A 25,642-nucleotide genomic window follows, 5' to 3' on the forward strand; every position below is an offset into this window, starting at 1 on the left:
CAGGGACAAGTACAGCAATGCGAGTGTCCATCTGCGATGCTTATGTATCACATATGCGCTTAATTCGGTTTTTGAGAAAGGGTCACACATGATGATCACGCGTGACACATTCTCTCGATTGTGTGCGTGCGTGCGCGGGTGCATGTGAGTGTGTTTGAGGGGTAGAAACGCAGCAAAGATTTGAGATGTAGGTTGATCAGTTGTTCGGGGAGTACATGTGTTGTTTATAGATGTGTGGAAAGATGATTTTTTTTTGGGTGTTACTGCGCCTACATATTCATGTTGTGATTCCTTTTAGCGCAAAGTGTTGCAATTAGAGTGTGTGTTTGTGAATGTCGCTCCTGACATCGTTGGGTCTTTTCATTAGAGGTTGTTGATGTTTTGTTGGAGTCAAAATGTGTCGGTTTCTTCTTGAGAGAAATCCCAACTGTCACACAATCCGTGGAAACAAGCCTGCATCAGCCCATGAATAAATCAGAGCTTGTCCCATTGAGTCACGGTTGGCTGTTTTTGTGATGGGAAATGTAAATACGCTGAAAAGTTCATCATCAAGATTAGAAGTTAAACTAACCATGAAAACGCAAAGTATCAAACCAATCAATGCAGGCGGCGAGATAATATTCGAGTCTGTCAAGGTGCCCTCGAGCAGGCCATTAAAACCCTCATGACTCAGCTCAGGGGAGAAGGACTATTTTTGCATCCCATCTGTCTGGCATCTCCCCTGCCATGTGCCCCTGCGTGTGTTTGGTTTGCCTCTCTGTGCGGCGCACACCAAAACATATACAGCAGGGTGTAAATTAAATTCAAATAAATTCTCCCCTGAGGGCTTTAAATCAGTCTAATAAAATCAATTCAAAAATTTGGAGATGACACACACATGCTGCTTGCCGACAAACAGCAGCGCAGTTGTTGCATTCTAGCACGAGGGCACAGTCAAGGGAAGAGGAACGGGGCCTTCCCCAAATCCTTCCTTCAAAGTTGGAACCATTGAGTTGTTCCAAAAATGATGGTGTACAAAGATGAAGAATTAAATTCATGACTCGTAGATTTTTTTTTAATTGGGGGGGGGGGGGGGGGGGTCCCGATGGGAAACATTGAAAGTGGTGGTATACGAGACGACCTCATTGGCTTTCCATACACGGGTGCTGCTAATGCTGATGAGAGTGAGACGTGATGAGGTTAGCAGATTAGCCTGATGGGGCGAATGCGCGAAGATAAGTGGATTACATAACACCTTTATTGCCTGTATTTGTAATTTATGTCCTCGGTGTTGCGCGTGTTTGTCATCATCCCCCCCCCCCCCCAAAAAAACCCACACAAAGCAGAAAAAGGAATTTGCTGTTCCTCGTAATACGGCCGTGCAATTACCTGAATCAGAGTGCGCAGTGACTCCACATATGATCTCTCTGTGTCCAGCAGTGTCATCATCACATGCTTTCTCATGTCCTGCAAAGGAGAAAGTCAGACGTTTTATGACATGAATAACCTTTTTCATTGTGTCATGTATCTCCTTACAACATTTTCTTCATAATATGAAATGGTTGGCAAGATAACACACTGAAAAAACAAAACAATGATTCATTCGTGCACTTGTCCGTCATGCTCCATATTTTCTATTTGATTGATCAGATTACAATCTTACATAACGTTGTCAAGAGCACAGTAACAATCACATAGTGGCAAATATTCAACAGCCACACGTTTCTGCAGAGACAAGCTGAGTTTAGGTCATGGAATTCAAGGCCCTCAAGCACCACTGAGCTATAACTACTAAAAAGAACTGAAAAACAAATTTGTGCGGGCATCCCGGTTGTGACTGTGCGTGTGTGTGTAAGGCGTCACTCAACAAGTGCGTTTCTTGCTTTCGGTTACACAAATGCGGTGAAAGATGCGTTTCTATGCACCGCTGCCATTTTGTCAAGTGGAGTGCAGATGCGCACACGAGCGCACGGAAACAGACGGCGACAAAATAATGCTAGGGATTCCGGTTTCATTTTGGCAGCAAGCAAGTAACCATGGTAACGCCGGTTAAGAGGTAGGTCTGACTCAGACTGCAAAGACACCTCTGGAGCTAAAGGCAGGAGGACCATTACAGAAACAAAGAACTTTGGCTTTTTGTCTACATACCGCATTACAACATCCTATGCCGTTCTTCCATTTAGTTAGACCGCATTGGTAATTCATTCGTTCTCTATCGTGATTGTCCCCATTCGGGTCGTGAGATGCGGCAGCTTATGCTCGCTGGCTTTGGGTGAAAGGAGGGGTACAGTCAAGCATTGGTTTTTGAAATGTGGAATGAAACCCCGAGTACTCTGAGAGAAAACACGCAAACTTCCCACATGACAGCCCGAGCTGAGATTTCAAGCTTGAACCTTTCGTCCCAAGACAAATGCGCTAACAATGAGGCTATGGTGTGACCCCGCTTTCAACTTTACGTCTTTATAACGGCAGACACGATGACCAACAACCTCCAACAATTCATGCTCCATCCTCGGATTTCAGGGGGAAGGGCTCGTTTAGAGGAAGATTAGAATGGGAGAAATGTTTGTCTTGGGCTCGTGTTTGTGCGCCTGATCATAGCTAACAGTGTCGGCGACTTTGTGGCTGCAGTGGTGTCATCCTTGATGAGTATGCATGGTTGATTTTCATTCTGTCATATTCCATCACGAGAGATTGGCCACGTTAAGGTGAATGATGAACTTGAACTAGACTGATAAAGTGGCTGCCGAGTGGATTTTGTTCAGACACATTAACCACCTGTTGACAGGCGGTCAGGGCCGTATGTGGCTGGCATCGGGAGAAAGGGGGGATGAATGGAGGGATTCAGCCATCGCTCGTGAGAGAAAGGAAGGAGAGCATTCGACCACACGGCGGAGAAATGCCACGACCACACAAGTGTGAGTGCCTCTGAGAGCTCGCTGAAAGCTGATTCACAAAGAAAGTCGTTCCTCTACATTGAAGTCACATGTTGAAGCACCACAGGAGGGAAGACAACAGAGACAGGAGTCAGAGCAAGTTCAGCTACGAGTTCATGCATCACGAACGAGTTCATGCATCACGTTTCCTGTGGCTCAGCTTGACATACTCTATAGGTAGGTGTCATACAGTCAAGGCCACAATGTTTACTGAATGTGTGATGTCACGGCCCTGTACTGTCCTAATAGTTTTTCTCACCATTATGAATTTATTTTTCTAAAAGAATGGATAAAGGCAGCATAATTGTTTTTCCTGGTCGAGGAGAAAATCCATTCTTGAAGATTCTGTGTGTGTGTGTGTGTGTGTGTGTGTGTGTGTGTGTGTGTGTATGACTAAGTTAGGATTAATGTTCATCAAGGCATGTTGAAACCTAACGATGGTCTGACAGTTTTGCAGCCATGTATGTATAAATAAGTGAATCTGAGTTGGTTAGCTCAGCCAAACAGTTAATCCTGATCGGCGCATCTCAGCCCACTAATTTCAGGCATCAAGCCCCTCCCCCCACCACTGTCCTCTGCCATTTCCTTGTTGACAACATCCTATAGCAACAGCCTAGCTGATGCAGCAACAGGCTGCACTCGAGACCAAACAAGATGCATAGTCATCACCGTTCCCTGCCTTTATCCCTCCACAGATGTGATGTTAAGAAAAAGCATGCCATCCTTGTGTTATGCCGTCTCCTTACTCATTAATTGCACTTCACGGGCTGCTGTGACCTACTCTCTAGGGATCAATAGCTATCCAACACACAACTGTATCATTACTTCTAATATCTCTCCCCCCCCCAAATAATTGCGTGTGTGTGTGTGTATATATATATATGTATATATATATATATATATATATACCATATATATACATATATATGGTGCTATATATATATATGGTGGCCCGGTGGTGGTTAGCACATCGACCTCACAGTGCAGAGGTACCGGGGTCAATTCCAGCTCCGGCCTCCCTGTGTGGAGTTTGCATGCTCTCCCCGGGCCTGCGTGGGTTTTCTCTGGGTACTCCAGTTTCCTCCCACATTCCAAAAGCAGGCATGGCAAGCTGATTGAACACTCTAAAATTGTCCCTCGATGTGAGTGTGAGCGTGGATGGTTGTTTGTCTCCTCTGTGTGCCCTGCGATTAGCTGGCAACCGGTTCATGGTGTTCCCCCCCCCCCCCCTACTGTCCAAAGACGGCTGGGATAGTCTCCAGCACGCCCCGCGATCCTTATAATGATAAAGCGGTTCAGAAAATGGATGGGTGGAGGATAGATAGATAGATAGATTAGAGATGTACATGTATATATATATATATATACACACACACACACGCAAGAAAGTGATCTACAATTACGGTACATTAGTAAAATTAAGGTTTAATAGCACTAACTAGTCTCAATGTACAGTGAAGAACTATTACTATCCAAAATCAAGGACACCGTTTTTTTTTCACTCTTTGTGCTCGACACTTGAGATAAATAGACGTGATCTACGAACCGAATCTTTAAGGGACTAATTCATATCAGGTTAATTTGAGAATGCTTGGCAAAACAGATCCACAACTGACCAGCATGATAATATAAATGTGTGGAAGATTTACAGTATCATGTAGCTGGGGAAAATGATTAGTTCATATTTCTCTGCCCTTAACAAGATTAACTTGAGTCCCTCACACATGCAATGCACTTGTATGTGGATTAACCAGACGAGTGTCTTGATGAGCAGAGGTTGTATTACGACGATGGAAGAGTTTGCAAATACACATGGGACTCATGGAACATCCTCTGTCAAGCAAAGTCTTTAAGGTTCACTACTCTTGTGATAACATAATGCACAACAGCTGCTATGAGTAAAGCATTTAGTCACTGAATGTGAGAGGGTGAAGGTGGAGAGAGAAGAGAATGGACAAATAGATAGACAGGTGGGAGTCAATATGACTGTGAGTGATTATCATGTGATTCACTTCAGCTCTAATTCCATTACAGCCTACAGAGAGAAGAAATACACAGTATCCCTCAGAGAAAAAGGACACTAAGAGGACGGGCAACAAAATAAGTGTACAGACAGACTGTCTTGATGGAATTCAATTAAATTGCACAAGAAGAAAAGGGAGAGTGTACCTCTCGGTTAGAGTGGGGTCTTGCGGCACAATGCCCATTCAAATTCCTGTTATTGTTTCTGAAATGATCCAAAGCGTCAGTTCTGTCCATTTGTTCCTCTCCTCCAGCGTCCCTCTCCCCTGCATCTCCTTTATCCCCGTTCATTTCCTTCAGAGCGATGCTGAACTGGGCTTGGGTTCGAACCATCTGCAGCATGCAAGGCGGTACGTCGAAACAACCTGAAATCACCTGCGGGTTTTTTTTTTATCTGCGTTTCATTCGCATCATCTGATTTTTCACTTCTGACAAAAAAAAAACATTTGAGGCTGAAAAATAAAGTCACAATAAGCTGGTCTTCTCCCCCCCCCCCCAAAAAATCAGCTCCCTCCCCACAAAAAAGATAAAATCCCCAAATCACCCACAATAACAAAAATAATTCAGTCCTTCCTCAAAATCTTCTGGTCTTCAGAGTGAGTCAAAGTGAGCAGCTCGTCACACCATGTGTGTCACAGTGCGCCACGCACTCTCAGTAAAGGCAACGAAGCACACTTCAGCATGCGCGCATCTTCATCTTCTACTCCACGAATGATGGAACCAAGAGATGAGCACAGGTTGATGCGTGTACGTGTGTCACAGCCCTTCTCTCAAGTGTGTATAATGAGAGACAGCAGACACAGCAGACGCTTAGCCGCGAGCGCACAGCTCCGCTCAGCTCAGCCAGACCGGATTAATCCATTCATAAAGAATCGATGGAAGCAAGTGAGGAGGGGGAGACTAGTCGGAGACGTCCTCTTATTGGTCGTCATCTCGGTGTATGAAGCGTGTTCTTCTCATGATTGTATAATAGCAAAGATTTATTTCCAAAACATACAAAAACCTGCCCTTCTTGCCATTGCACTTGTTTCACTGAGAGCTCCCTTCTCCTTAATTGATGGATGCAAACATTAGGTCAAGAAATACTTGGAAAGTGACCGTTTTTTTTTTTACGATTTTGTCTTGTGACGCCACAACCACAGCTTTGAAATAAAACAATGAAGATGTGATTCAAGTGTACACTTTGAGCTTACATTTAACCCATTCAGTACCAGCCAATTCTGGACCAAGTCTGAAAAGACGTATAAAAACGTCTTTGGGAGTGAATGAGTTAACAGGTTCAAGAAGTATATGGGAGTGTCTAAGTCTTATTCCAAGACAACAAGCAACTTCAACAAAAAGTGCAGACTCACATTCAAAGGTGGTTGAAAATTTTGACTATTAGCAGTGGTGGACATCTGCACATCTGTGACATTTAAGAATGTTCAATAAACTTCACGAAACGCCTTTTTCGTTGACGATTAGATGGTGTGAAAGAGTTCTTTTTTTTTTTTTACATGAACGAAATTATGATGGCAATAGTTGGAAGAGAAGAGTAGTTGGAAGAGATTGCTTTTATTTAAAATGTTGTTAATTGTAGGAAATACAGTATGATCAATGTTCCCTGAGATGGGGAAAAAGGAAAAAAACCTAACCCCAGCATCCATAATATGTATCCATGGCAACATCGTGGCACTCACATCCTCCACATTTTTGCCACATGTGCAGTTGCTAGTTAGGGATGAAAAAGGTCAAACATTAAGCTTAGTGGGCAGTTTAAATCTGTTAAAATATATTAAAAGTCAAGCCCCAAATTATTCACGCCATGTCCAAATGTTAGTTCAAGTGAATTTGCATTTGGTGATTCATTTTTGTGTGCTGGAACACACGAGAACGATTGTAAGAAGCGGTGTGGCTTTAATCAAATAAATATTTGCAACTATATTTGCTACATTCTATTTTACAATTCGACCTTTTGTAGATTTTTGAAATACACAGTGAACAGCATGCCACTTAGCACATATGTGCTGGATTGTAACTGGGCTGACTTTACAACCTTCTGATGCAAACATGCATTTTGTCTGCCCTTGAGAAGGAGATGGTTGTTTTTATGTGGTATAGCACGTTGGCATGACCGCCCGCCCGCCCACCCACCGGCTGGATCAGCGAATGACAGCCAATGTGACGTGCATCACAGTCAACACCATCACCCTTACACCCTAACCATTAGTCAGGCCTGAGTCAGAGTAGATTAACATTGGAGAGGAACTATGACACCTGTCAGCACATCCACACAGCTTTGGGGGAGGGGGTGGGCGGATTGTTCAGTCAGAAAGAGGTCGAAAGAGGTTTTAGAGTTAAAGCTGGGTTAGTCTGTGGGTGTCCACATGAGGATTGAAAGGTGTGCATGCGTGTGTGTCTGTGTGTGTGAAATATTAGCCTCGGCAGCAGTGGATGCATGACTGCCCAAATAGATCAAAACAAAGTTCTCATCACACACCTGTGCCATTGTACCATGTTGCGTGCTAATACCTGTGAGTCGTCAACCTGGCGTGTTGGACCTTTTACATATTTGTGTTCACGCCCACATGCAAAACATCAATAACCTAATGAAGTGTAACAAAGTTAAGCATGGATGCTACATTAATTTCAGGAAAGTGTGTGAGCGTGTGTGTCCGTGTGTGCGTGTGTGTGTCAATACTATGGTGAAAAGACAATGACAGGTAATGCCACAACAAACAACCTGGGCAGTCCAGCTAATAGAGTCTGGCATCCCAATGTCTTTTTTATGGAATTATCCATCCATCCATTTTTCTGATCCGCTTTATGTTCACACGGTGCACTGTTTAAAACCAATGTATACTGCATTACTCTACTGTCCACAAGGAGGCAGCATATTAGCATAATATAAAAAAAGGCTTATTTACACTGCGAAGGCCTCCTTTAAGGTCTCATGGTCAATGAGCAATCCCATTCAATATTTCATTCCCCTTTTAAGTTTTAAATTAGAGTTGTTTGCTTTTACAATAGTTTGTCAATTCAGGGAAGTAAGCAACAGAGCTGTAGTTGTGAATGAAATTACATCACATGTGAGATTGAGAACAAACAGGTAACCAGATCGGCTCATTCTCCCAAGGCTGGCTGGTGTGTGTATGGGTGAGAGATACATATGCAGTCAAAAGAGCCTTTGTCTTCGATAGGTTTGGGCTCTTATCCACCGGCACACGTATTGTAATGCACACAAGAGGACACACACAATGGTTAGCTGAAGAAGGCGCTTCTTCAATGTCACCTACTGGGAAGATTCACGCAAATATAAACAAAGCAAACAATTTCATAATATTGAGCAAAAAACAGGTAGCTCATCCAAGCATCCATTTTCTAGAACGCTTGTTTGGGTGAGCTGGAGTCTATCTCGGAGGACTTTGGGCGAGAGGCGGGGTACACATACGACTGGTCACCAGCTGCTCGTCTCTTTGACAAAATAATGTCTGATTGTGCAAGTGATTTAAAATGTGACATCAAAGAAGAAGAGCAAACAGCTTGTTTGAACGCCCACGATATAGTGGTTCATCATTCACGCCTACAATATGTCATATTTTTTTCTGTGTGTGTGTGTGTGTGCGTGTGTGTGTGTGTGCATGTGTGTGTGTGTGCATTTTTAACAGTATACTCTACTTGCAAGTGCCAATTTTGTGGTGCGTGACTTCAATGTAGTACTACGTCGTGCCGCAAGATGTCGGGCTGCACTGGAGTCGAATGGGAGAAGATGCAGCATGTAATTAAAAGGAATAAGAGGGAGAGAGGGGTCCCCAACTGAGCTCCAGTTAGAGTTGTCGTTTCCAGAAAGAACAGAAAATAGCGATTATACGCCTGCAAGTATTGATGTATGCTCGGTTTATGTTAAAGTAGCAGTGGTTGAAAAGTTTCCAATTACATAACACCTGATTTCTGTGAGCCCGTCTATGCTGTTTTGCATTGGTCAAACATTTTGACGTTTGAACATATACTATTGTGTTTTTTTTGGGGTGGGGGGGCAGTTATGAGTCAGTTTTACTGTAAACTGAGCTCAGTTCACTGTCACCCATGCATAATTCAAAAGACACACCAGGAACAGCCTCTCGTCCATTCTTCCATATGAAGTCACAGTGCTAGCAAGTAATCTGAAATCCCATCACTTTCTGCCCGGCAATTCATCCCATAATGCACTGGGCTCCAAAGATAGCCATCACAGACGAAGTCTCTAACCCCAATACTACTCCGGAAATACCTCCGCTGGGTCCTTGTCTCTCCCACCCAGTATTTCTTTTCTAATCTTCCTTCCTTCACTCTCTGTCCATCCATCTCCATTAATTTCAAAAATTCCTTGCATGCCGCCAAAACTAACTCTTAAACAATTTCCCTTCCACAAGCCTTTCCGGCCTTAAGAAACAATGCAAGCGTTAGGAGTTGCAGTGAAGACAGGTTGAATTTCACAAATTCTGCACTGCCTGAAACCTGAAAGTGCGGTGCTGTGCAATTATCGTTCACAACATATAAAAACAAGCTCAGAATGCCCAGGTTGCTGCAGTCCACCTAACTGTACATGACAACATAAAAATGCAGTTATTGATCGGGACCACAAATAAAGTTGTCAATCGGTATTGCACATGCGCTGTAAATACTGAATAGCTCGATGTTACACCAAAGTGGGAACTGTATTGGCAGTGACAAAATAGTTTCTTTTTCAAATTATATTTTACTTCTTTCTTACCCTTAATCGGCAACGCTCCCTCTACTTTCTCTTTTTAGTCTTTCTTAACATTCCTGACCCCCCGCTAAGGCCTTAAATCCATACATCTGTGTGTTCCTTACAATAAACACAGGGTTGTGTTTTGGCTTGGTACACTCATGAAAACAGAGTGTAGTAGTGCTTTTTTATTTTTTTTAATTCACATAGGCCGAAGAAATAAAAGTATTACTTTGGTTGATGCAGCGATTACAGTATGTTCCTGACAGCCGTGGCCTATCCCCAGTGGGGCTTCACTGAATGCTTTAAATAGAGCTAGATTAGCTCAGCGAATGGCAGCCATTTTCACTGGAGCAAATTCCTCAACCTCAGCCGTTTGCTGGATTTTGACTGATTTGCAGGGCCCACGGATTATTCCGTTCTATTGCGATATAAACATGTAGCCTACCAAAGGAAAGATGAGACTCTTATTTCAGCGGGGAGAAAAAAAACGTCTCCGTTCTTTAGCAATTAGCATTAGAAAATCACTAAATTTCATCAGATTTCCATTTTTTGAGGGGAAAAAATGGAGAAAAAGACCTTTTTATAAAAGCATGAATTTCAAGCATAATTTCGGGCATGGCGCCACTATGATTAGCTTTTGTGACATCTCAAACATCTAAATAAGACTTTCCTTCTACAAAACAATCACAAAAAGGCTTTTGAGAGCGAAAATATTTATCAGCACGCTATTGAACCGACGAAATGAACTATGAACAGAAGTGAGTGTGCGCACGTGCATGTTTGCATGCATATTTTTTTTGCGGGTGATACAAAATGAAGCAATCGCCCTGATAAAAGGGCACACAACATTCTGGTGCCATTGCGAAGGCCCCTTCGATTGCAATGTGGCTTTTGCATGAGGCAGACGAGGCTCGTGCACACTTAATGGCTGCTTCTTACTTTTGCGCGGTCGAACGCATTCTGCTGCTTTCAGCTACTTCATCTCCCCTTGTCATGGTGGAAGATTTTCTTCCCCAAAAGGAATACTCACAGGTTAATTGTTTTGATTTCTCCATCACGTCTGGTTCGAATGCACTCTCTACTAACGACACGCTACTCCACCCGACTCTACGCGACTCCATAACTCTGCCCATGCATCCCTCCCCCTCTACTTGTTCTGCAACACAATCCGGGTTGATCCCTTATGCCCGCTGCCACCTGCTGCACAGATTTTAAATGATTAACAATGCAGACAAGCCTGATCCTGAGTCAGAGGCTGTGTCAGACCCTTCTGCACTCTACAAGGCAAAGAAAGAAAGGAAATGACGTATACCGTATTTTCACGACCATTCGACGCACCGTATGGTTGGGCGCAGTCTCATTAATGGGTGCTATTTCTGTATTTTACACATAGACAAAACGCACTGTATTATTGGGCGCATTTTTAAAGTGGTAAAACATACGCCAGCTTAAACATACGGCATGCATGCGCGCACGCTAAAAACACGTTAGCTTGTAGCATACGGTAGCATGCCAAGACATACAGATACAAGCTAAAAACACGTTTTTAAAAAGGCAACGGAAAACTGAGTTCCGTTGTATTTTATTTAGCCATCGTACAATGTACTCACGTTTTTCGATCAATCATCACCCAGAAATCCATCAAAGTCCTCATCCTCTGTATCAGAATTGAACAATTGTGCAAGTACCGGTAATCCATCAAAAACGCCGTGTTCCCTCTCGTTGTCAGTCACTCTCATTGCCATGTGGCTCCACAGAAATGATGCCGGCTTTGCCAAAAACTCGAACAACAGTGCAAGCAGACACGTTCGTCCAAGCAGCCACAATCCATTCGCAAATTGTGGCGTAACTCGCCCGGCGCTGCCTCTCACTCTTTGTAAAGTTGTGTTTGCCATCGATCATTCATTGTTCCCATGCCGTTCGCAACTTTACTTTGAACGCCCGGTTGATGCCGATGTCCAGCGGTTGGAGTTCTTTAGTCAAGCCTCCGGAAATAACGGCAAGCTCAGAGTTCATTTGCTTGACTTGGTTTTTCACCGCTGCTGTGAGATGGGCACGCATGCCAAAAGCATAACCGATGGCTTGAAGTTTGAACTAAGCTTCGTAGGCGTGTCTCTTTGTAGAATTTATTTTCGGGGGTTCTTAGAAACCAAAACCAAAGTTGTTTTGCAACAATGCACATAGCCACACTCTATACAGGTGTTGGTACCTGCTTGGGGCGTACCTTTAGCGTCCACTTACACGCCCACCCTTCACTCATTGGCGGACTTCTTCCCCGCATGCCTGTCCTCACTCACATCTGCCTTTTCTCTCTCTCGCTCTCCATGTGTATATATATACACGCCCACCCTTCACTGATTGGCCAACTTCTTTGCCGCATGCCTGTCCACACTCACTTCCGCCTTTTCTCTATATAAACAGCGTATCGGCTGTCAGTCAGGTTTTGGAACTCAGCGCATAGACAAGACGCTCCGCATCATAAGGCGTCCTGTCCATTTTGGAGAAAATCTTAGACTTTTAATGGCGCCTTATAGTCGTGAAAATACGGTAAGTTTGTCATGGGTAGGCATGGGTAGGGCAGTGGCTTTTCTTGATGTATTTATACGTCATGGGGAATAAAAGGGTTAAGAAAGTCCTTCATTTACAGTTACAGAGTGTGAAACTTAATCGGTTGGGTGCAGAGGTATTACCATTAACAGGAAGAAAGGCTTGTGATTAATGAATTTCCCTCGATGTCCCTTTAATTGATCATCATGCCACAGACAAATTGTACGCCTCCAAATTTCAAGGCGCTTCATTCTGTTCCGGAATGACTGCACCCCAGTGAAAAAAATCAAGGTCCATGAAGACGTGCTTCGGTGAATGTAGTGTGGAAAACTAGACTTAACCACAACCAAATCACACATTTTTGGGATGAACTAGGGCAGAGATGTCAAACCAGCACACCCTCAATCGCAGGTCAACCTCTTGGAGGTGGGATGTCGAGAGTTGAGCAGAAGTAGCCAGACAGTGAGTCCGACTTCTGCTATTGGTCAGTCCGTTACTATGTAACACAGTTTGCCACTGAAACATGTGAATGGAGGACAAAGCATGAAATGAATGAGGAGAGAGAGAGAGATAGAGAAGGCTACATGTAATAGACAGTATCAGGAGTCCTACATAAAATCATAAAATACAGATTTATTTCAATGGGAGATTCCCACACAACAAGCCCACTCTGCATAACATGCGGCGATGGTGAGTCATATTTTTCATGCACTTTGTATTTGCTGGATGAGTAACGCAAACACCGATGAAGCTAACAGAGGAGGGTCTTGTTTATGACCACGTAATTTCCAATGTAAAATGGCTACACTCATAAAATGGTTAACTTTGTTATTATCTCAGAAGCATGCAGGCATTCTCACTCCCTCTATCCCTCCCCCCAAACTCTCTACCCCCCCCTCTCTCTCTCTCTCTTTTCATCGTACAAACATTAACAAGTGTGCTGTCAAAAAAAATCCCCTCACAATGTCACGGTGGACTTTGCGACTCCTCGTAAGCACAAAACACCGTCGAGTCAAATATTTGCCATTTGAACATTTGCAACTAAATAAACGTGAGAGGCACAAGGTCATTTTGGAAATCAACAAGAGTGTGACTCAACGATGAAGTAACAGTTGGATGTTGGACACTTTTCAGAGGGATATGTTGGATTTTGGAATTTTCTGAAATAAGAAATCAAACGAAAATTTGCAGAGTGTTAAGTTTGCATCGCAACATTGCGCAGCTGAACAGTGTCGACTGGGTTTTATATATTGAAAGTATTGTATTGAGGTTCAACACACACGCATTAACATTAGCCACACATTTGCTTCGATTTAAACTATTTTATTTTCTAATGGCTCTCCTCCTGTGTGAGCCGTGTGACCTAATATGTTGGATTTAAACAGGGCAGCAACGGGACATTTCGTTCTTGTGTACCCTTCAGTAAAGCCGGGCAGGAAAGAAAAGCTTTGTGCTGGGAGACTTCTCCAAAAAGGGGGTGTACGTCCTCAACACTGAGTGACAGTTTGGCCTTAGAAGTGGGTGGGGGTGGGTTCGGGGTCATGACGGCATAATAAGACGGCATACTAAAATGGAAAAGGAGCAACGAAGAAACCTATGCCAAAGAACTTCAGGAGAGTAAGAAAGTGGATAAAAGTAAGAGAGGAGACCCCCTTGTTTCGACCATGCACTCATTCTCTCCTTATATGGCAGTATTGCATGTGTGTGCGCATGCATGGGTGTGCGCGCGTGGCTGTGGGCTCAGTCCCAGTGTTGCTGAAAGAGGGAATGATTAGATCAGAGAATGCACACTCACTAAAGTCTCTTACTTCATGAAACCAATCTAGTATATTCAATAACCAGGAAACAATTCAAATGAATTACCGGAAAACTCATTCACCAGGAAGTTACTTTTCAGCCCCAGAAATTGTACACCCCAATGGAATACAGTACTGAGAATTACCTATATATATATATATATATATATATATATATATATTTTTTTTTTTTTTTTTTGCTGCAAGACAATGAAAAGAAAGCTTGAATAAATTATGGCAGGATTGAAAATAAGGAAGAGAGGAGAGGTGAAGACGTGAAAAAAAGTAGGAAATCATGATGCTTCTTTGCGGTTTGCGACTGGCCCAAAAGATTCAGAATGCCTAAGATTGGAAGAAACCGCCTCACCCCCTGCAGCCATCCCCCCCAAAAAGTCCTTTCCTTTTTATTTCAATAATTCCACCTTTGGCGCTCATGTCCGTTTCCAGAATGTACTGGCTTAAAACCAAATGACTGGAATGCAGGATTCCAGGTCGTCCTCACACGCACGCACACACACACACACACACACACACACACACACACACACACACACGGGCACACACGGGCACACATACAGCGCGGATCCAGTGCAGATCTCAGTGCTTCTTTGCACGGTTCAATTCAAGATTTGAGAGCAAGTACAAGGGGAAAAAAATATATAGGAGAGCACTTAATTCTGAAGAAAGAATTATGGAATCATGAAAAACAAACAGGAAAAAAAAAGCACCACATCACGACACCGCTAGGACTCTGCCTTTCTTAACAGTTTGGATTGGACTGGACTTCACCTGTGGTAAAAGTGTTTCAAAAGTATTTCAAAGTACCCTTCATTAATCTGTCTCCCAACTTCCTCCGATTGCTGTTATCAGCTCAGTCGCCTTTTCATTTCACCGCAGATTCTTGATTGGATTGAGCTTTTAATCATTTACAGGCCAAGACATTGACATGATGTCATCCTTCATTTTTACGGTTTTTGCTCTGCTGCAAGATGCGTTATCATCCTGCAGAAGGATGTTATCACTAAACATCCTCTCAATGGCTGGAATCAAGTGTAGCAAATCCCTTGGGCATTTATTGAAGACGTGATGAGCCACATTTAAATGATCATCCTCCAGGAGCGGTGATTTAATCATTTTTGCTGTAATAACGTGAATAATATGTCTGGACCAAAAATATCAAACAAACAGTAGCACAGCAGTAACTCAGCCTGTCCTCTAGTACTTTGTGATAAACCAACGACCCCCCGTGGGAATCGGTGGTACCTGCTTTTGGGGAAGAAGTACAGCATTCCAGATAAGCAATCGTTATCTCTCAGGACAAAAGAAACAGCTCCTGTTCCCTTATCTTGTCATTTTTATTACACTGTCACATGGAAGGAAAAGTTTGTTTTTCCTGGAGAAGACAAAATTCCCAGGCCACTTCTATTCCTCTTCCTATTAATAGGGCTTGTGTAATGTGTGTGCGCGCAAACACACACACACACACACACACACACACAAATGTATCTCTAACTTTGTAGTTCCCAATGGGAAGTCACAAGCAAGTCTCAAATCTTAACTTACATGTTCAAAACAAGTAAGAACGTTCGTGGAGTAAGTTACGGGTACAAAAATGAAGCAAGTCAAGTCCCCACTAAATTTTGAGCCATGCAGTGAAGTCATCACGTGGGATAAGTAGTCATACAGTCTTGCTCAGTCACAAGCATATATGCGATACATCGGAGAAATCATGTTCATAAGACAGATCAGAGAACACGGGCATATATTCGCACTTGTGTGTTTTCTGACGGTCAAATATGATTGGACGTGTAACTAACCTGGCTAATACGGAATTTAATTGAACTATCCATGACATAGAAATGAAGTCACCCTTACGTTATGGGGCAAAAAAAAAGTCAACAAATATCGGCATTCCTCCTTTGTTCGTCCTACTTTCTTTCAGTCACTCATTCAGGTAGTTCAATGACAACCACTGACTCAAGAAGACAGTGAGCAGAGAGCCCACGGGCACGCTCTGCTTAGTAATTTTTTGTTTGCCGGACAGAAGAGGGGGGTGGGGGGGGGTCCTTTTTTCCCAGTCAAAAATGACAACAAAAATAATTTCCAAAACAAAACAAACAGGCACGTTTTAAATCAAAGTCACGTGAGTTGCAAGTCAAAATCAAGCCGAGTCTTTCATAAATTTTAAGCCAAGCAAGTGCAAAAATTACCAATTCAATTTGGACTTGTGTCAAGTCATCTGACTTGAGTCCCCCACTTGTGCTTCCCAGAAGCACACAGGTGGCTGCCTGCCTCATGCGACACCATGGAGCTGTCACACCGAGAGACAAAGACACATTGTTGTCCTCCGCAGTTGAGGCTTAAGCCTGATTAATGCGCTGCGCCGGGCTTTCCCATGTTGACCCTCTGTCATGCTGACCGCCAAATCATGCATTTCCTCAGGAGCTATTTTCTCACTACAACTGGAATTTATTATGTTGTCAAATGAACGTGGGAATCAAATTAAATACTGACAAACAACAAGATTTAAAGTGAGACTTGACTAATTTTGCCATTTTCAGCAGGACATTTTGTCTACCATGAATTTGACCGCTTCATTTTTTTTTGCCAATTGCTGAAAATGAAACGACATTTAGGTAACGACCAATCACGATCCCGCGTGCAAATGACACATGACCTGTGATTGGTGGTTACCTGAGCCCTGAGTTCTTTTTACTTGAAAAATAATGTTATATACAAAATATATTTTTTTACTGCTGAAAATTGCAAAATAAGTAAAGTGTCCCTTTAAGAATGAAGTGAAAACGTATAACCAATCAAATGCGGAAGCGTTAAAGATCTGCAAGAAGGGTTTAAATTAAGTTTTCTGACTGAGTCAACAATTTCATTTTTACAATGATTAAAAAGGTTGAATCGTTTTCAAAAGTGTGGATTTACAACATTTGCCACAAAGCTAAAAAAAAAAATTGAGCTGAAACTATTGTTCGAACTCTGCTCATATATGTGCGGCCATTTTGAGTTAATGAGAGTCATTAGCATGACACGTTGTGCAGAGCTAATGAAGAAGTCATCCTAAATAAGAGTGATGATCTGGGTCCAGGTAGGTATTTGATTTGATTTTCTGTGGGATTTTGCCCATTCATTTCATTGTTTGGGTCACTGAATCTTTGGGCCTCACTCAATAATATACGCGTAGAAATGCTCCTGCTCTGCGCACAGATCAATTAATATGGAGATGAATCATAGATTTGCGAATGTGTCTCCGCACGGCTGCGACACAAATTTGTGCACACGCACAGTTAGTGAACGAGGTCATTTGTGTTCAATGGGACGGTGCATCCACCAGACTTTTCAAGTTATTTGTTTGCCATTGTCCTTGAATATGGAAGAACCAATGGAAGAACAAGTTGGATTTTGGCAGATGTACGCACTCTTTAGAGTGCGAGTGAGTTCTCGTTAAATCAAGTGTTTTCAATCGCTGCCATTTCACCTGGAGCCAAGAAGCCTGCGCGTCATTACATCATCAAACCTGCAGGAGGATATGACTCAAAAAGGCATTTTATTGTTCTGAGTGGCCATGATCGCTTGGCTAAATGTTCTGACAGTTTGGTCAAAATTTTTTTCTTGGCGGCCTGATTGCATTTTGGTCTTACCATGCTTTGCCAGACGCATGCAAGGACCCAGAAAAACACGCACACACACACACGCTCACGCACGCACGCACACACACACACACACACACACACACACACACACACACACACACACACACACACACACAGTCCAGGGAGTCTTTTATCGCTGAAGGGCTGTTCACTCTTTCAATGAAATCCAGATGTCGGCTTGGGGAAAGGATAAAAATAGAGTGAGGTGGGGGGTGGGAGGGGTGCAAAGAAATACAAAAGGAGCCGATGAGGTCCGAAGGAAAACAGAGCATGAAGACAGAAAGACAGTCATACAGAAAGACCTAAATAGGTGACGTCAGGTAGGCGATGAGTTCACAGACAGGCTAATGGAGCGAACACAGTTTGGGCAAAAATGCCAATTTATTTTGTTGTCCTTAAACTCCTCTGTCTCGCCTTGCTCAAACAGAAACACTAGATGCTGTGATGTCACCGCATTCCAACAGCCACACCAACATGTGGTTGTCACGGGTGACCAAATTAAAACATGAAGGTGGTTGCATGTTTGGTGCCTAAAAATAAAACAACAAACAAAAACTTTCACCTTTTATCCTTTAAAAAAAAAAAAAGGCTCTCTGCATGTGTGTGTGCCTCCCCCCAAACCACTTCCTGCCCTACCCTCTCGATGAAGACAATTATGGCTCCTGCCAGAAGGATAGGAGGAGAAATGGCTCCATAAAAGGCAGAATCTGCGCAGTATACTTCGACAGCACTCATTTTTAGAAGCTATAGTACAATCTGTTTCAATCATGTTTCACGCATTTAAACGACAAACGTACTAAATTCAGAGGTGTACCGTATCATTCCTACATTGTATTACTGAAAAGACGAAGGTGATAAACAGCCACAAAGATCATAAACAAGTTGGATTTAAAGTGAGGTAGTGATGATACAAAACACGTTTTCAGCAAAATCAACAAATATCTCTTAATTGTCCACTCGTGGTCCACTCGTGTGTTTTAGAGGAAAACAAACAATCAAACCTGGACTTAGTTAGGAACACTGAGTAGTTTGATCTTTACAAAAAAAGAAAACACACCGGTAACGCAGTATTTTACAGGCACTACCGGTATTTTAAAAATTAATGTTAGTATTAGCTAGGGTGAACCCGTTAACAACACAAGAAGTGCTGTAACTGGTCGGCCTATGACGCAGCGATACCACAACGTTCAACCACCAGAAAGACAAAAAAAGAATAAGACAAAAAGTCAACCATTTGGTGCTGTTTGAAATACAGACTTCTGGCTCTGCCGCAAAGTGCCTTTCTAAATTCTCGAGGTAGTTCTAGTTCTGCTTTTTCCGGAGGAGATGCCACTCAAATTTATACGCAGGATGGAACACGGCTTCATTTTTCACCAACCTAATAATGCATCAGTAAAGTCCTAATTCTAGCCAACATCTGCATGAAAAACACCTCGAAAGTAAATACAAAATGACCTAATGAAAAACAACGTTGGTGAGTGCGCCTTCTTGTGCTAACTTGACTCAGTATTCTTATGCCGCTGTGCAACAATGTAGGTCAAGTTTCGTGGCCATCATCACAAGAGAACACACTGTCCTGAAACATGTGTTTGGACAATCCTAATAAGATGCGATTCTTTTGACACAAGTCAAATCAAGTGACAAATAAACTGAGCAGATGTTGGTGAACAGAAAACGGGCTCAGTCATAACTGCCCCGATAACGAGCTTAAGACGCACACTCAAGACAATACTGAGACAAGTTTGTTTGATATTCATTTTGCGATAGGAAATACTCAAGTGTGAAGGATATTTGCTTCTATTTGACTTGTGGTTGTCCAGTGACCTTAATCTTCCCACAGGCATGTGTTGCTCTTCAGGTGCCAACATGGCTCAGATTCTACTGCTTTTGATCTGACTGGATCAAGTCGCAACATTGGACGCTGGCCCTTCACTTCTCAGGAAAATATGCACTTCGCGGACGTTTATTTCGATGACATCTCCTTGAGGAACATGACGCATAACCTGAGTAATTTCTCTGCTCCCTGGACAAAAAAATATATATATTTGAAAACCGCACAGTGCAAACGCCAGCTTGTGAATCAGATTTTCGATGGGAGAAAAAAAAAGCGGAGGCCTTGTTGAAAATAAGAAGCCCATTGAAGAATGAAGAAGGACGACATTGTTCCAGCAAAGACTGACCCGATTACACACAAGACCTCGCCCCCCACCACCACACACACACCAACCCGCAGCTGACATTGGGTGTCGGGAGCTTTCTTTGAGACTATCAAACATTACTTGGGGGGGGGGGGGGGGGGGGGCAAGCTGCAGACAATATGCAGACATCATCAATAAAAATCACTCAGCCACAAAAATCCTGCCCTGTGTTCCATTTGACACATCCCTTCAGTTCAGGGACAGCACTCACACACAAAGACAAACTTCTAATCGTTATTTGCAGAGCACCTCTGATACACACGAACGTTGGACATAACAGAATATCAAATGATCACAGCAAATATGAACCAGAAAGCCAATTGTAAAGAATTGTGTACCATCCTGACACGCAAATCCTTTTCAGAATTTTCCCCAATGATCAACGGAAACTGTTCTGGGACCTGTTTTAGATCCAAGCTCTAAATCGGGAAAACTCACTGATCTTCATTAACACTTGCGCTGGGACATCAACAGTAACAACTGGCAACCTGATACCCATGATGCGCCTTTTGTTTCACAAAATAGGCATAAAGAAGGACAGAAAGAGTTTTAAGGGGAAAAAGGAATACAGCCAACCTTTTCAATTCACTGGTAAAACAAAGAAGCTTAACCTCAGTTTCTCACACTTTGAATCACACTAACGCACGCGTCCACGCACATTTTTCTCTCTGTGAAGGTCAGCATTCCTTCAGGCTGACTCATACTTTAATGAAGACTTATCCAAGGATCAAATCTCTTATCTAAGTCGCAGCCAGGAAGACGAAACCTCCCAAAGTTCACCGAAGACGTGAAATGAATGAAATGACTTTTACAAGGGTGCAAGCAAGAAGACACGAACGGGCTCCCATCATGACGGCATCCTCAATGAGAAACCCAAATCAGCTGCACAGGAAGAACATGAAACATTGCATTCATCACGTGCATCACAACCTTATGTTGATGAATTCACACCGCATCGCGCGCGCACGCACATAACACCTGCCTGGGATGCTGCTTGGAGCTTAGCTGCGCCCCAGTCACTTTCCTCCTCTCCTTGTGCTTTGATCCGCGATCCCAGCAGCCATTCCTGTACAGCACTGCGAGACCTCCAGCGTCTTGCATTCCCATTTTCACATGCCTTTCTCAACTGGCAGCTAGAGCATGATCCAAAGCGGCGCACTGATGCCATAGGATGGGCGAAGGAGCGGGTGACAGAAAAAGTAGGAGGAAAGAAATGGGGAAGGATGGTGGCAGATGCATGTCATGCTGTATGTCATGTTTGACTGGATGACAAAAGACAAGTGAGAGAAATGAATTGAAGGGTCCAGTCAACCCACAGTGTGTGTGTGTGTGTGTGTGTGTGTGTGTGTGTGCGTGGACAGATGGAGCTGACCACAGTCCCATGATGCCACAGTTGCACTATTGTGTGATTGGCTTAGTGACGCAGTCAACGCAATATGTTTACATAATATTATCATTCATCCTACATTTGAACTCGCATGACAAAAGACACCACTTTCTCGCTCTTAATGGTTCTTGTCGTCTTCTCCCATCTGATGGCGATTGTCATGGAGATCGTTTTCAGACGTGAAAAAGTGAACAAGTGACTTTTGAGCTCTGTACTTGTCGACCGGTTGCGAGGAGAGCGACATGGGGAAAAATCGGATTCGAACTAATGTATGCATATTAACTGTAGCTGTCATTTTATGGAGCCTGCGAACACTCACAAAATTATAATAATTAAATGCAAGGGCAATTATAATTATGTATTGTGTGTATGATTATAACGGTCATAGTAAATGAAGTAAGGGCCGTTTAAATTTAATTTATTTCTGGTCAGTGTTAGTAGTGTTGCTAAGGAATACATTAGACCACCTTTGATCCCAGTTTTCTCCATTCTCCAGCTTCTTAATTTAAAATGACATACCTGATTTACACAATTTATATATATTTGGAAAGCATTTTAACGCCCTTTAAAGGGGAGGTCAAGTCAAGCACGGTTCGAACTCCACCATGATGACAAGTGTTGAAAATACATTCCTCTATCTCAGCTCTCATCGGGATCTTCCCCAAAATCTCATGTCATCTTCCTTGTGTTTTGCATCACCCCTCAACAAAGTGTTTTATAGTTTGTGTATATTCCATAACTGTTCCTATATGGTAATAAACCGATTTAATGCTTTGAAAGTCAAAATACTGGTTATGCTGAAGGGTCATATGCACAGTATTGCTATTACGTTATAAAATCGTCTAAACGGAATGTATTATGTGGATTTATGCATCTTTTAACATCACATCTTACAAAACATAACACACGGGACAGAGGTTTACTGTGCCCCGTCGTCCTATCAATGTAAGAGCCGAGCGAAAACGGAATTCTCACAAACACACCTTTTAGTATGTACTGTATGCTAAAGTACAGTATGTGCGCCGAAAAGAGCTGAGAGAGCACAGCTCGAGAGCTGGAAAGTGCTGTTTCAGAGGAGACTTTCCTTACATAAGCAAAGTGCTCTGTAATTACACAGGGTGGATCCGCACACTTGAGCCAGTTAGCGCAAGACCAGCCGGAGGAAAGCTACTGCGACGGACACACAATGAGGGCATGCTAATATTATTCAAATGTTAAAAAGGGCTGAAGTTTCCTGACTTTATCCTGGCAGGACTTGAGTAAAAAGTCCAAATTCTTAGCAGGGGGGGGGCAGTCCTTAGAAGGGAAAGGTCACGAAAGAATATTACAACTGTCACCAACCAAAAGGCCTCCAGTGTGCTTTTCCCACAGACGTTTTGAAAGGAGTGCCACATTTGTTTGCAGACGCTGCATGGCAGTAGGCAATGCATGTTTTGTCCCCCCACCCAGAAATACTTCCATGAACTATTATGGCATGAACTATACCTCAAAGATGCACCTAGTAAAGATGACAGGGTGTATGAATCACAGATGTCTTTATTTTGTAATCAATGCAACTGACATGTTTTGGTCAATAAAGTTATCATCGAGATATAATGCTGCAGAGTTTAAAAACTGCACCTTATATTTTGATTAAAATCCATCAGAAGGGTACACAGCTCCTTTTTTATTGCAACGGGAAAATGTAACAGGTGATGTCACTAAGTGGATGGAATATAGGTAAGAAGTACACAAACCAAAGAATGACCTGATGTCTGCTGATGACAAGCGAGGGGCCAGTAGTTGTTACTCATTTTTTAAAATAATTTACAATCATTGTAATATTTTCTTATCCCATTACAATAAACAAATTGTCCCACAATAAACAAATCCTGTCACAGGGCCATAAACCAATGTAAATGAAGACAACATGACTTCATTGATCTTCATTTAAAAATAATAATAATAATCATAATAACCTTGTGCCTGTCTTCCTGTCACTGCTGGCTCAGTGGGAAAGTTTTTGGTTTTAAAATACTATTGGCCAATTGTGAAGACCTGGCGACCCTCCAACTTTCCACTGAAAATGCATGTTTCATGATAAGATTGTGTATACATCCTCAAGAGTCGCAAAGATTTATACACAAATGTACGAGAGATACATCAAGCCCGAAAGTGGACACTAGGAGAACCGGCCGGCCGCCCGCCCACACGCACGCCCGCGCGCACACACGCACACACTATTTCTGTCATTGTGGTCTTAAAGTTTTATGTGTCTCACTGTGTTATTTTAGACCTTGGGACTACGGCTGAAAACTGGCCTTTATGCTAAGTCCGGCGCATTTACACTGTTTATTCTTGTGTTGATTAATGTGCACTATGCCAATGAAGTAAGTAAATAAATAAATAAATAAAGGCACACACAAATGAGTCAGATACCGTCCAATGGATATCATGTCCTATAGCACTTGTCCTTGTTCGGGTCGCGGGTGAGCTGGAGCCTATCCCAGCTAGTTTTGTGCGAGAGGTGGTAAACACCATGGACTGGCCGCCAGCCAATTGCAGCGGTTAGATACCTATTTTATGAAATGACAGTCAATAACATCCTTCATCATTCCAGATGAATCCCTCATTCAATCATCAGTGACACACACTCAATCAGTGGAGAACAAAGATTTTTGCTGTGCGTGGCCCAAATGATTCACATTCTACTGGTCTGTCTATGCCCTAATCCATCTAACAAGTTCACTTACAATAGCAGCTATTACACAATCCTACAAACAGACAAATGAAGTTGATTGATGCTGGTAAAAACACTAGCCCCTTGTCAGCATGACTACATGCGGAGGGAGAGAAAAACATCAGTCAAGAGGGGAGGCATTTGTTTCATGCTGGGTGGTCTAATAAAACAGAAAGTCCATCCTGAATCCAAAGAAATGAACACAACCTTTAGCGCTCATCCAAAAGGATGACGTGGATGTCGAGCTCTGCTTCTTCTCCTCGTTACTTCACTCATCATTTGGACCACAAACAGCAACATTTCGTACGTGTGTATATACAGTATATATACTGTATATATATATATATATGAGATAGTGTGCTGTCTAGGATGACTCTTGACCTGAGAGGGAAACTAGAGAGTGACCAACAGAGATGGAAAAACTGCCACTTTGGATAATATCGATTTTATGCTTCAAGAAATTATCAGTGAACCTGGATTTCCGATAAACAGGAGCCGAGAGAGGATGGAGGGAATGAGATGAGATGCTCGGTTTGCAGAGAGGATTTTTTTGTAAAATGGCGCCAAGAGCAAGGAGGTTGTGAAAGCCTAATATACATAAAGATGTATTGTATTGTATTGTATTGTATTGAAGATAATGAAGAGTGGAGTGCCTGGGAAAGAGCCTTGGGGCACACCTGAAGCAACAGGTATCAGATGAGTACATGTGTGTGGGTTGAGAGTTGGGTAGCTGGAAGATATTGTAAAGGAGTGAAAAAAAGTATTTTATTATTGCCAGCATTTGAGAGAGATAAGACCAGAAAAATAAGCTGTTTTGGTTTGAGCTATGGAATCTTTGATATGCTGAGCGGTGTGTTCCATGTGTATTTCTTTGTGAATAATGAGACCGGTTTTCCAACAGAGACGTTCCAGTGTGCGAACAGCAGATTGACCAAAAGACAGAAAATGCAGGCTTTGTTAATTATGCCCTTTTTCACATGGACATAGGCCAAGTAAATATGAGAAATTTTAACAAACTTTTATATTTACTGATGAAATATCTGGATTGCCTTTAAATAGGGTGGTATACTATCAGCCTTTGCCAAACTGCAATGTCAACATCCACACAGACAACCCAGACCTCCGTTACGGCACAACTTCAGGTACCATTATTCTGCTCAATGCAACACTGGATGTGTTGTGCAATGCAACATGGATATTGAAGTTCGGAACTGTCAGAGAGATTAAACCATTGGTTAAAAGGAATTATGTTAAAAAATAATAATAATCATGAAAAAAAAATACAAAAACGATTGATTAGTCATTTCCAAGTGAAACTTTATCAAATATTAATCCCTAGTTCTATGTTAGCGGTACACAGTACTTTTTACATTAAAACTTCCACCTGTCACAGTGGTCATTAGGATATTCCTTTTGATCAGATCCTGTTGCTGTGGTTCAGTGGAGATGTGTACAATCACGATTCTTTGCCTCACCCCTCCCTTGTACTCCTCAGTCATGGTTTCATTCTTCAGCACTGTGTCAGTTCTAGTCTCCATTCCTTTAGCCAGAAAACCTTTGCTCTAAACCCCCCCACCCCCACCCCCCGCCTCAACTCCCTCCCACCATCTTCCTACCTGATATTTTGGCTTGGTTTGCTTACACTAAGACAAATGATCTCACTCCACTGCTATGTTCCAGAA

The 25,642-nt window shown here is 42.6% G+C and overlaps 1 protein-coding gene across 1 annotated transcript in view; it reads right to left on the reverse strand.

Moving 5' to 3' along the window:
- Positions 1-25,642, reverse strand: part of arhgef17 (Rho guanine nucleotide exchange factor (GEF) 17) — a 45,593-nt gene that overhangs the window by 13,234 nt on the left and 6,717 nt on the right. The window contains exon 2 of the mRNA XM_086125153.1: positions 1,369-1,446. Coding sequence (XP_085981279.1) covers positions 1,369-1,446 — 78 coding nt within the window. The remainder of the gene's footprint in view (positions 1-1,368; positions 1,447-25,642) is intronic.

Source organism: Hippocampus guttulatus, chromosome 12 (genome assembly GCF_054856545.1).
Source record: "Hippocampus guttulatus isolate MCC_2025c chromosome 12, RoL_Hgut_1.0, whole genome shotgun sequence".
In the NCBI taxonomy this organism is placed as follows: Eukaryota; Metazoa; Chordata; class Actinopteri; order Syngnathiformes; family Syngnathidae; genus Hippocampus; species Hippocampus guttulatus.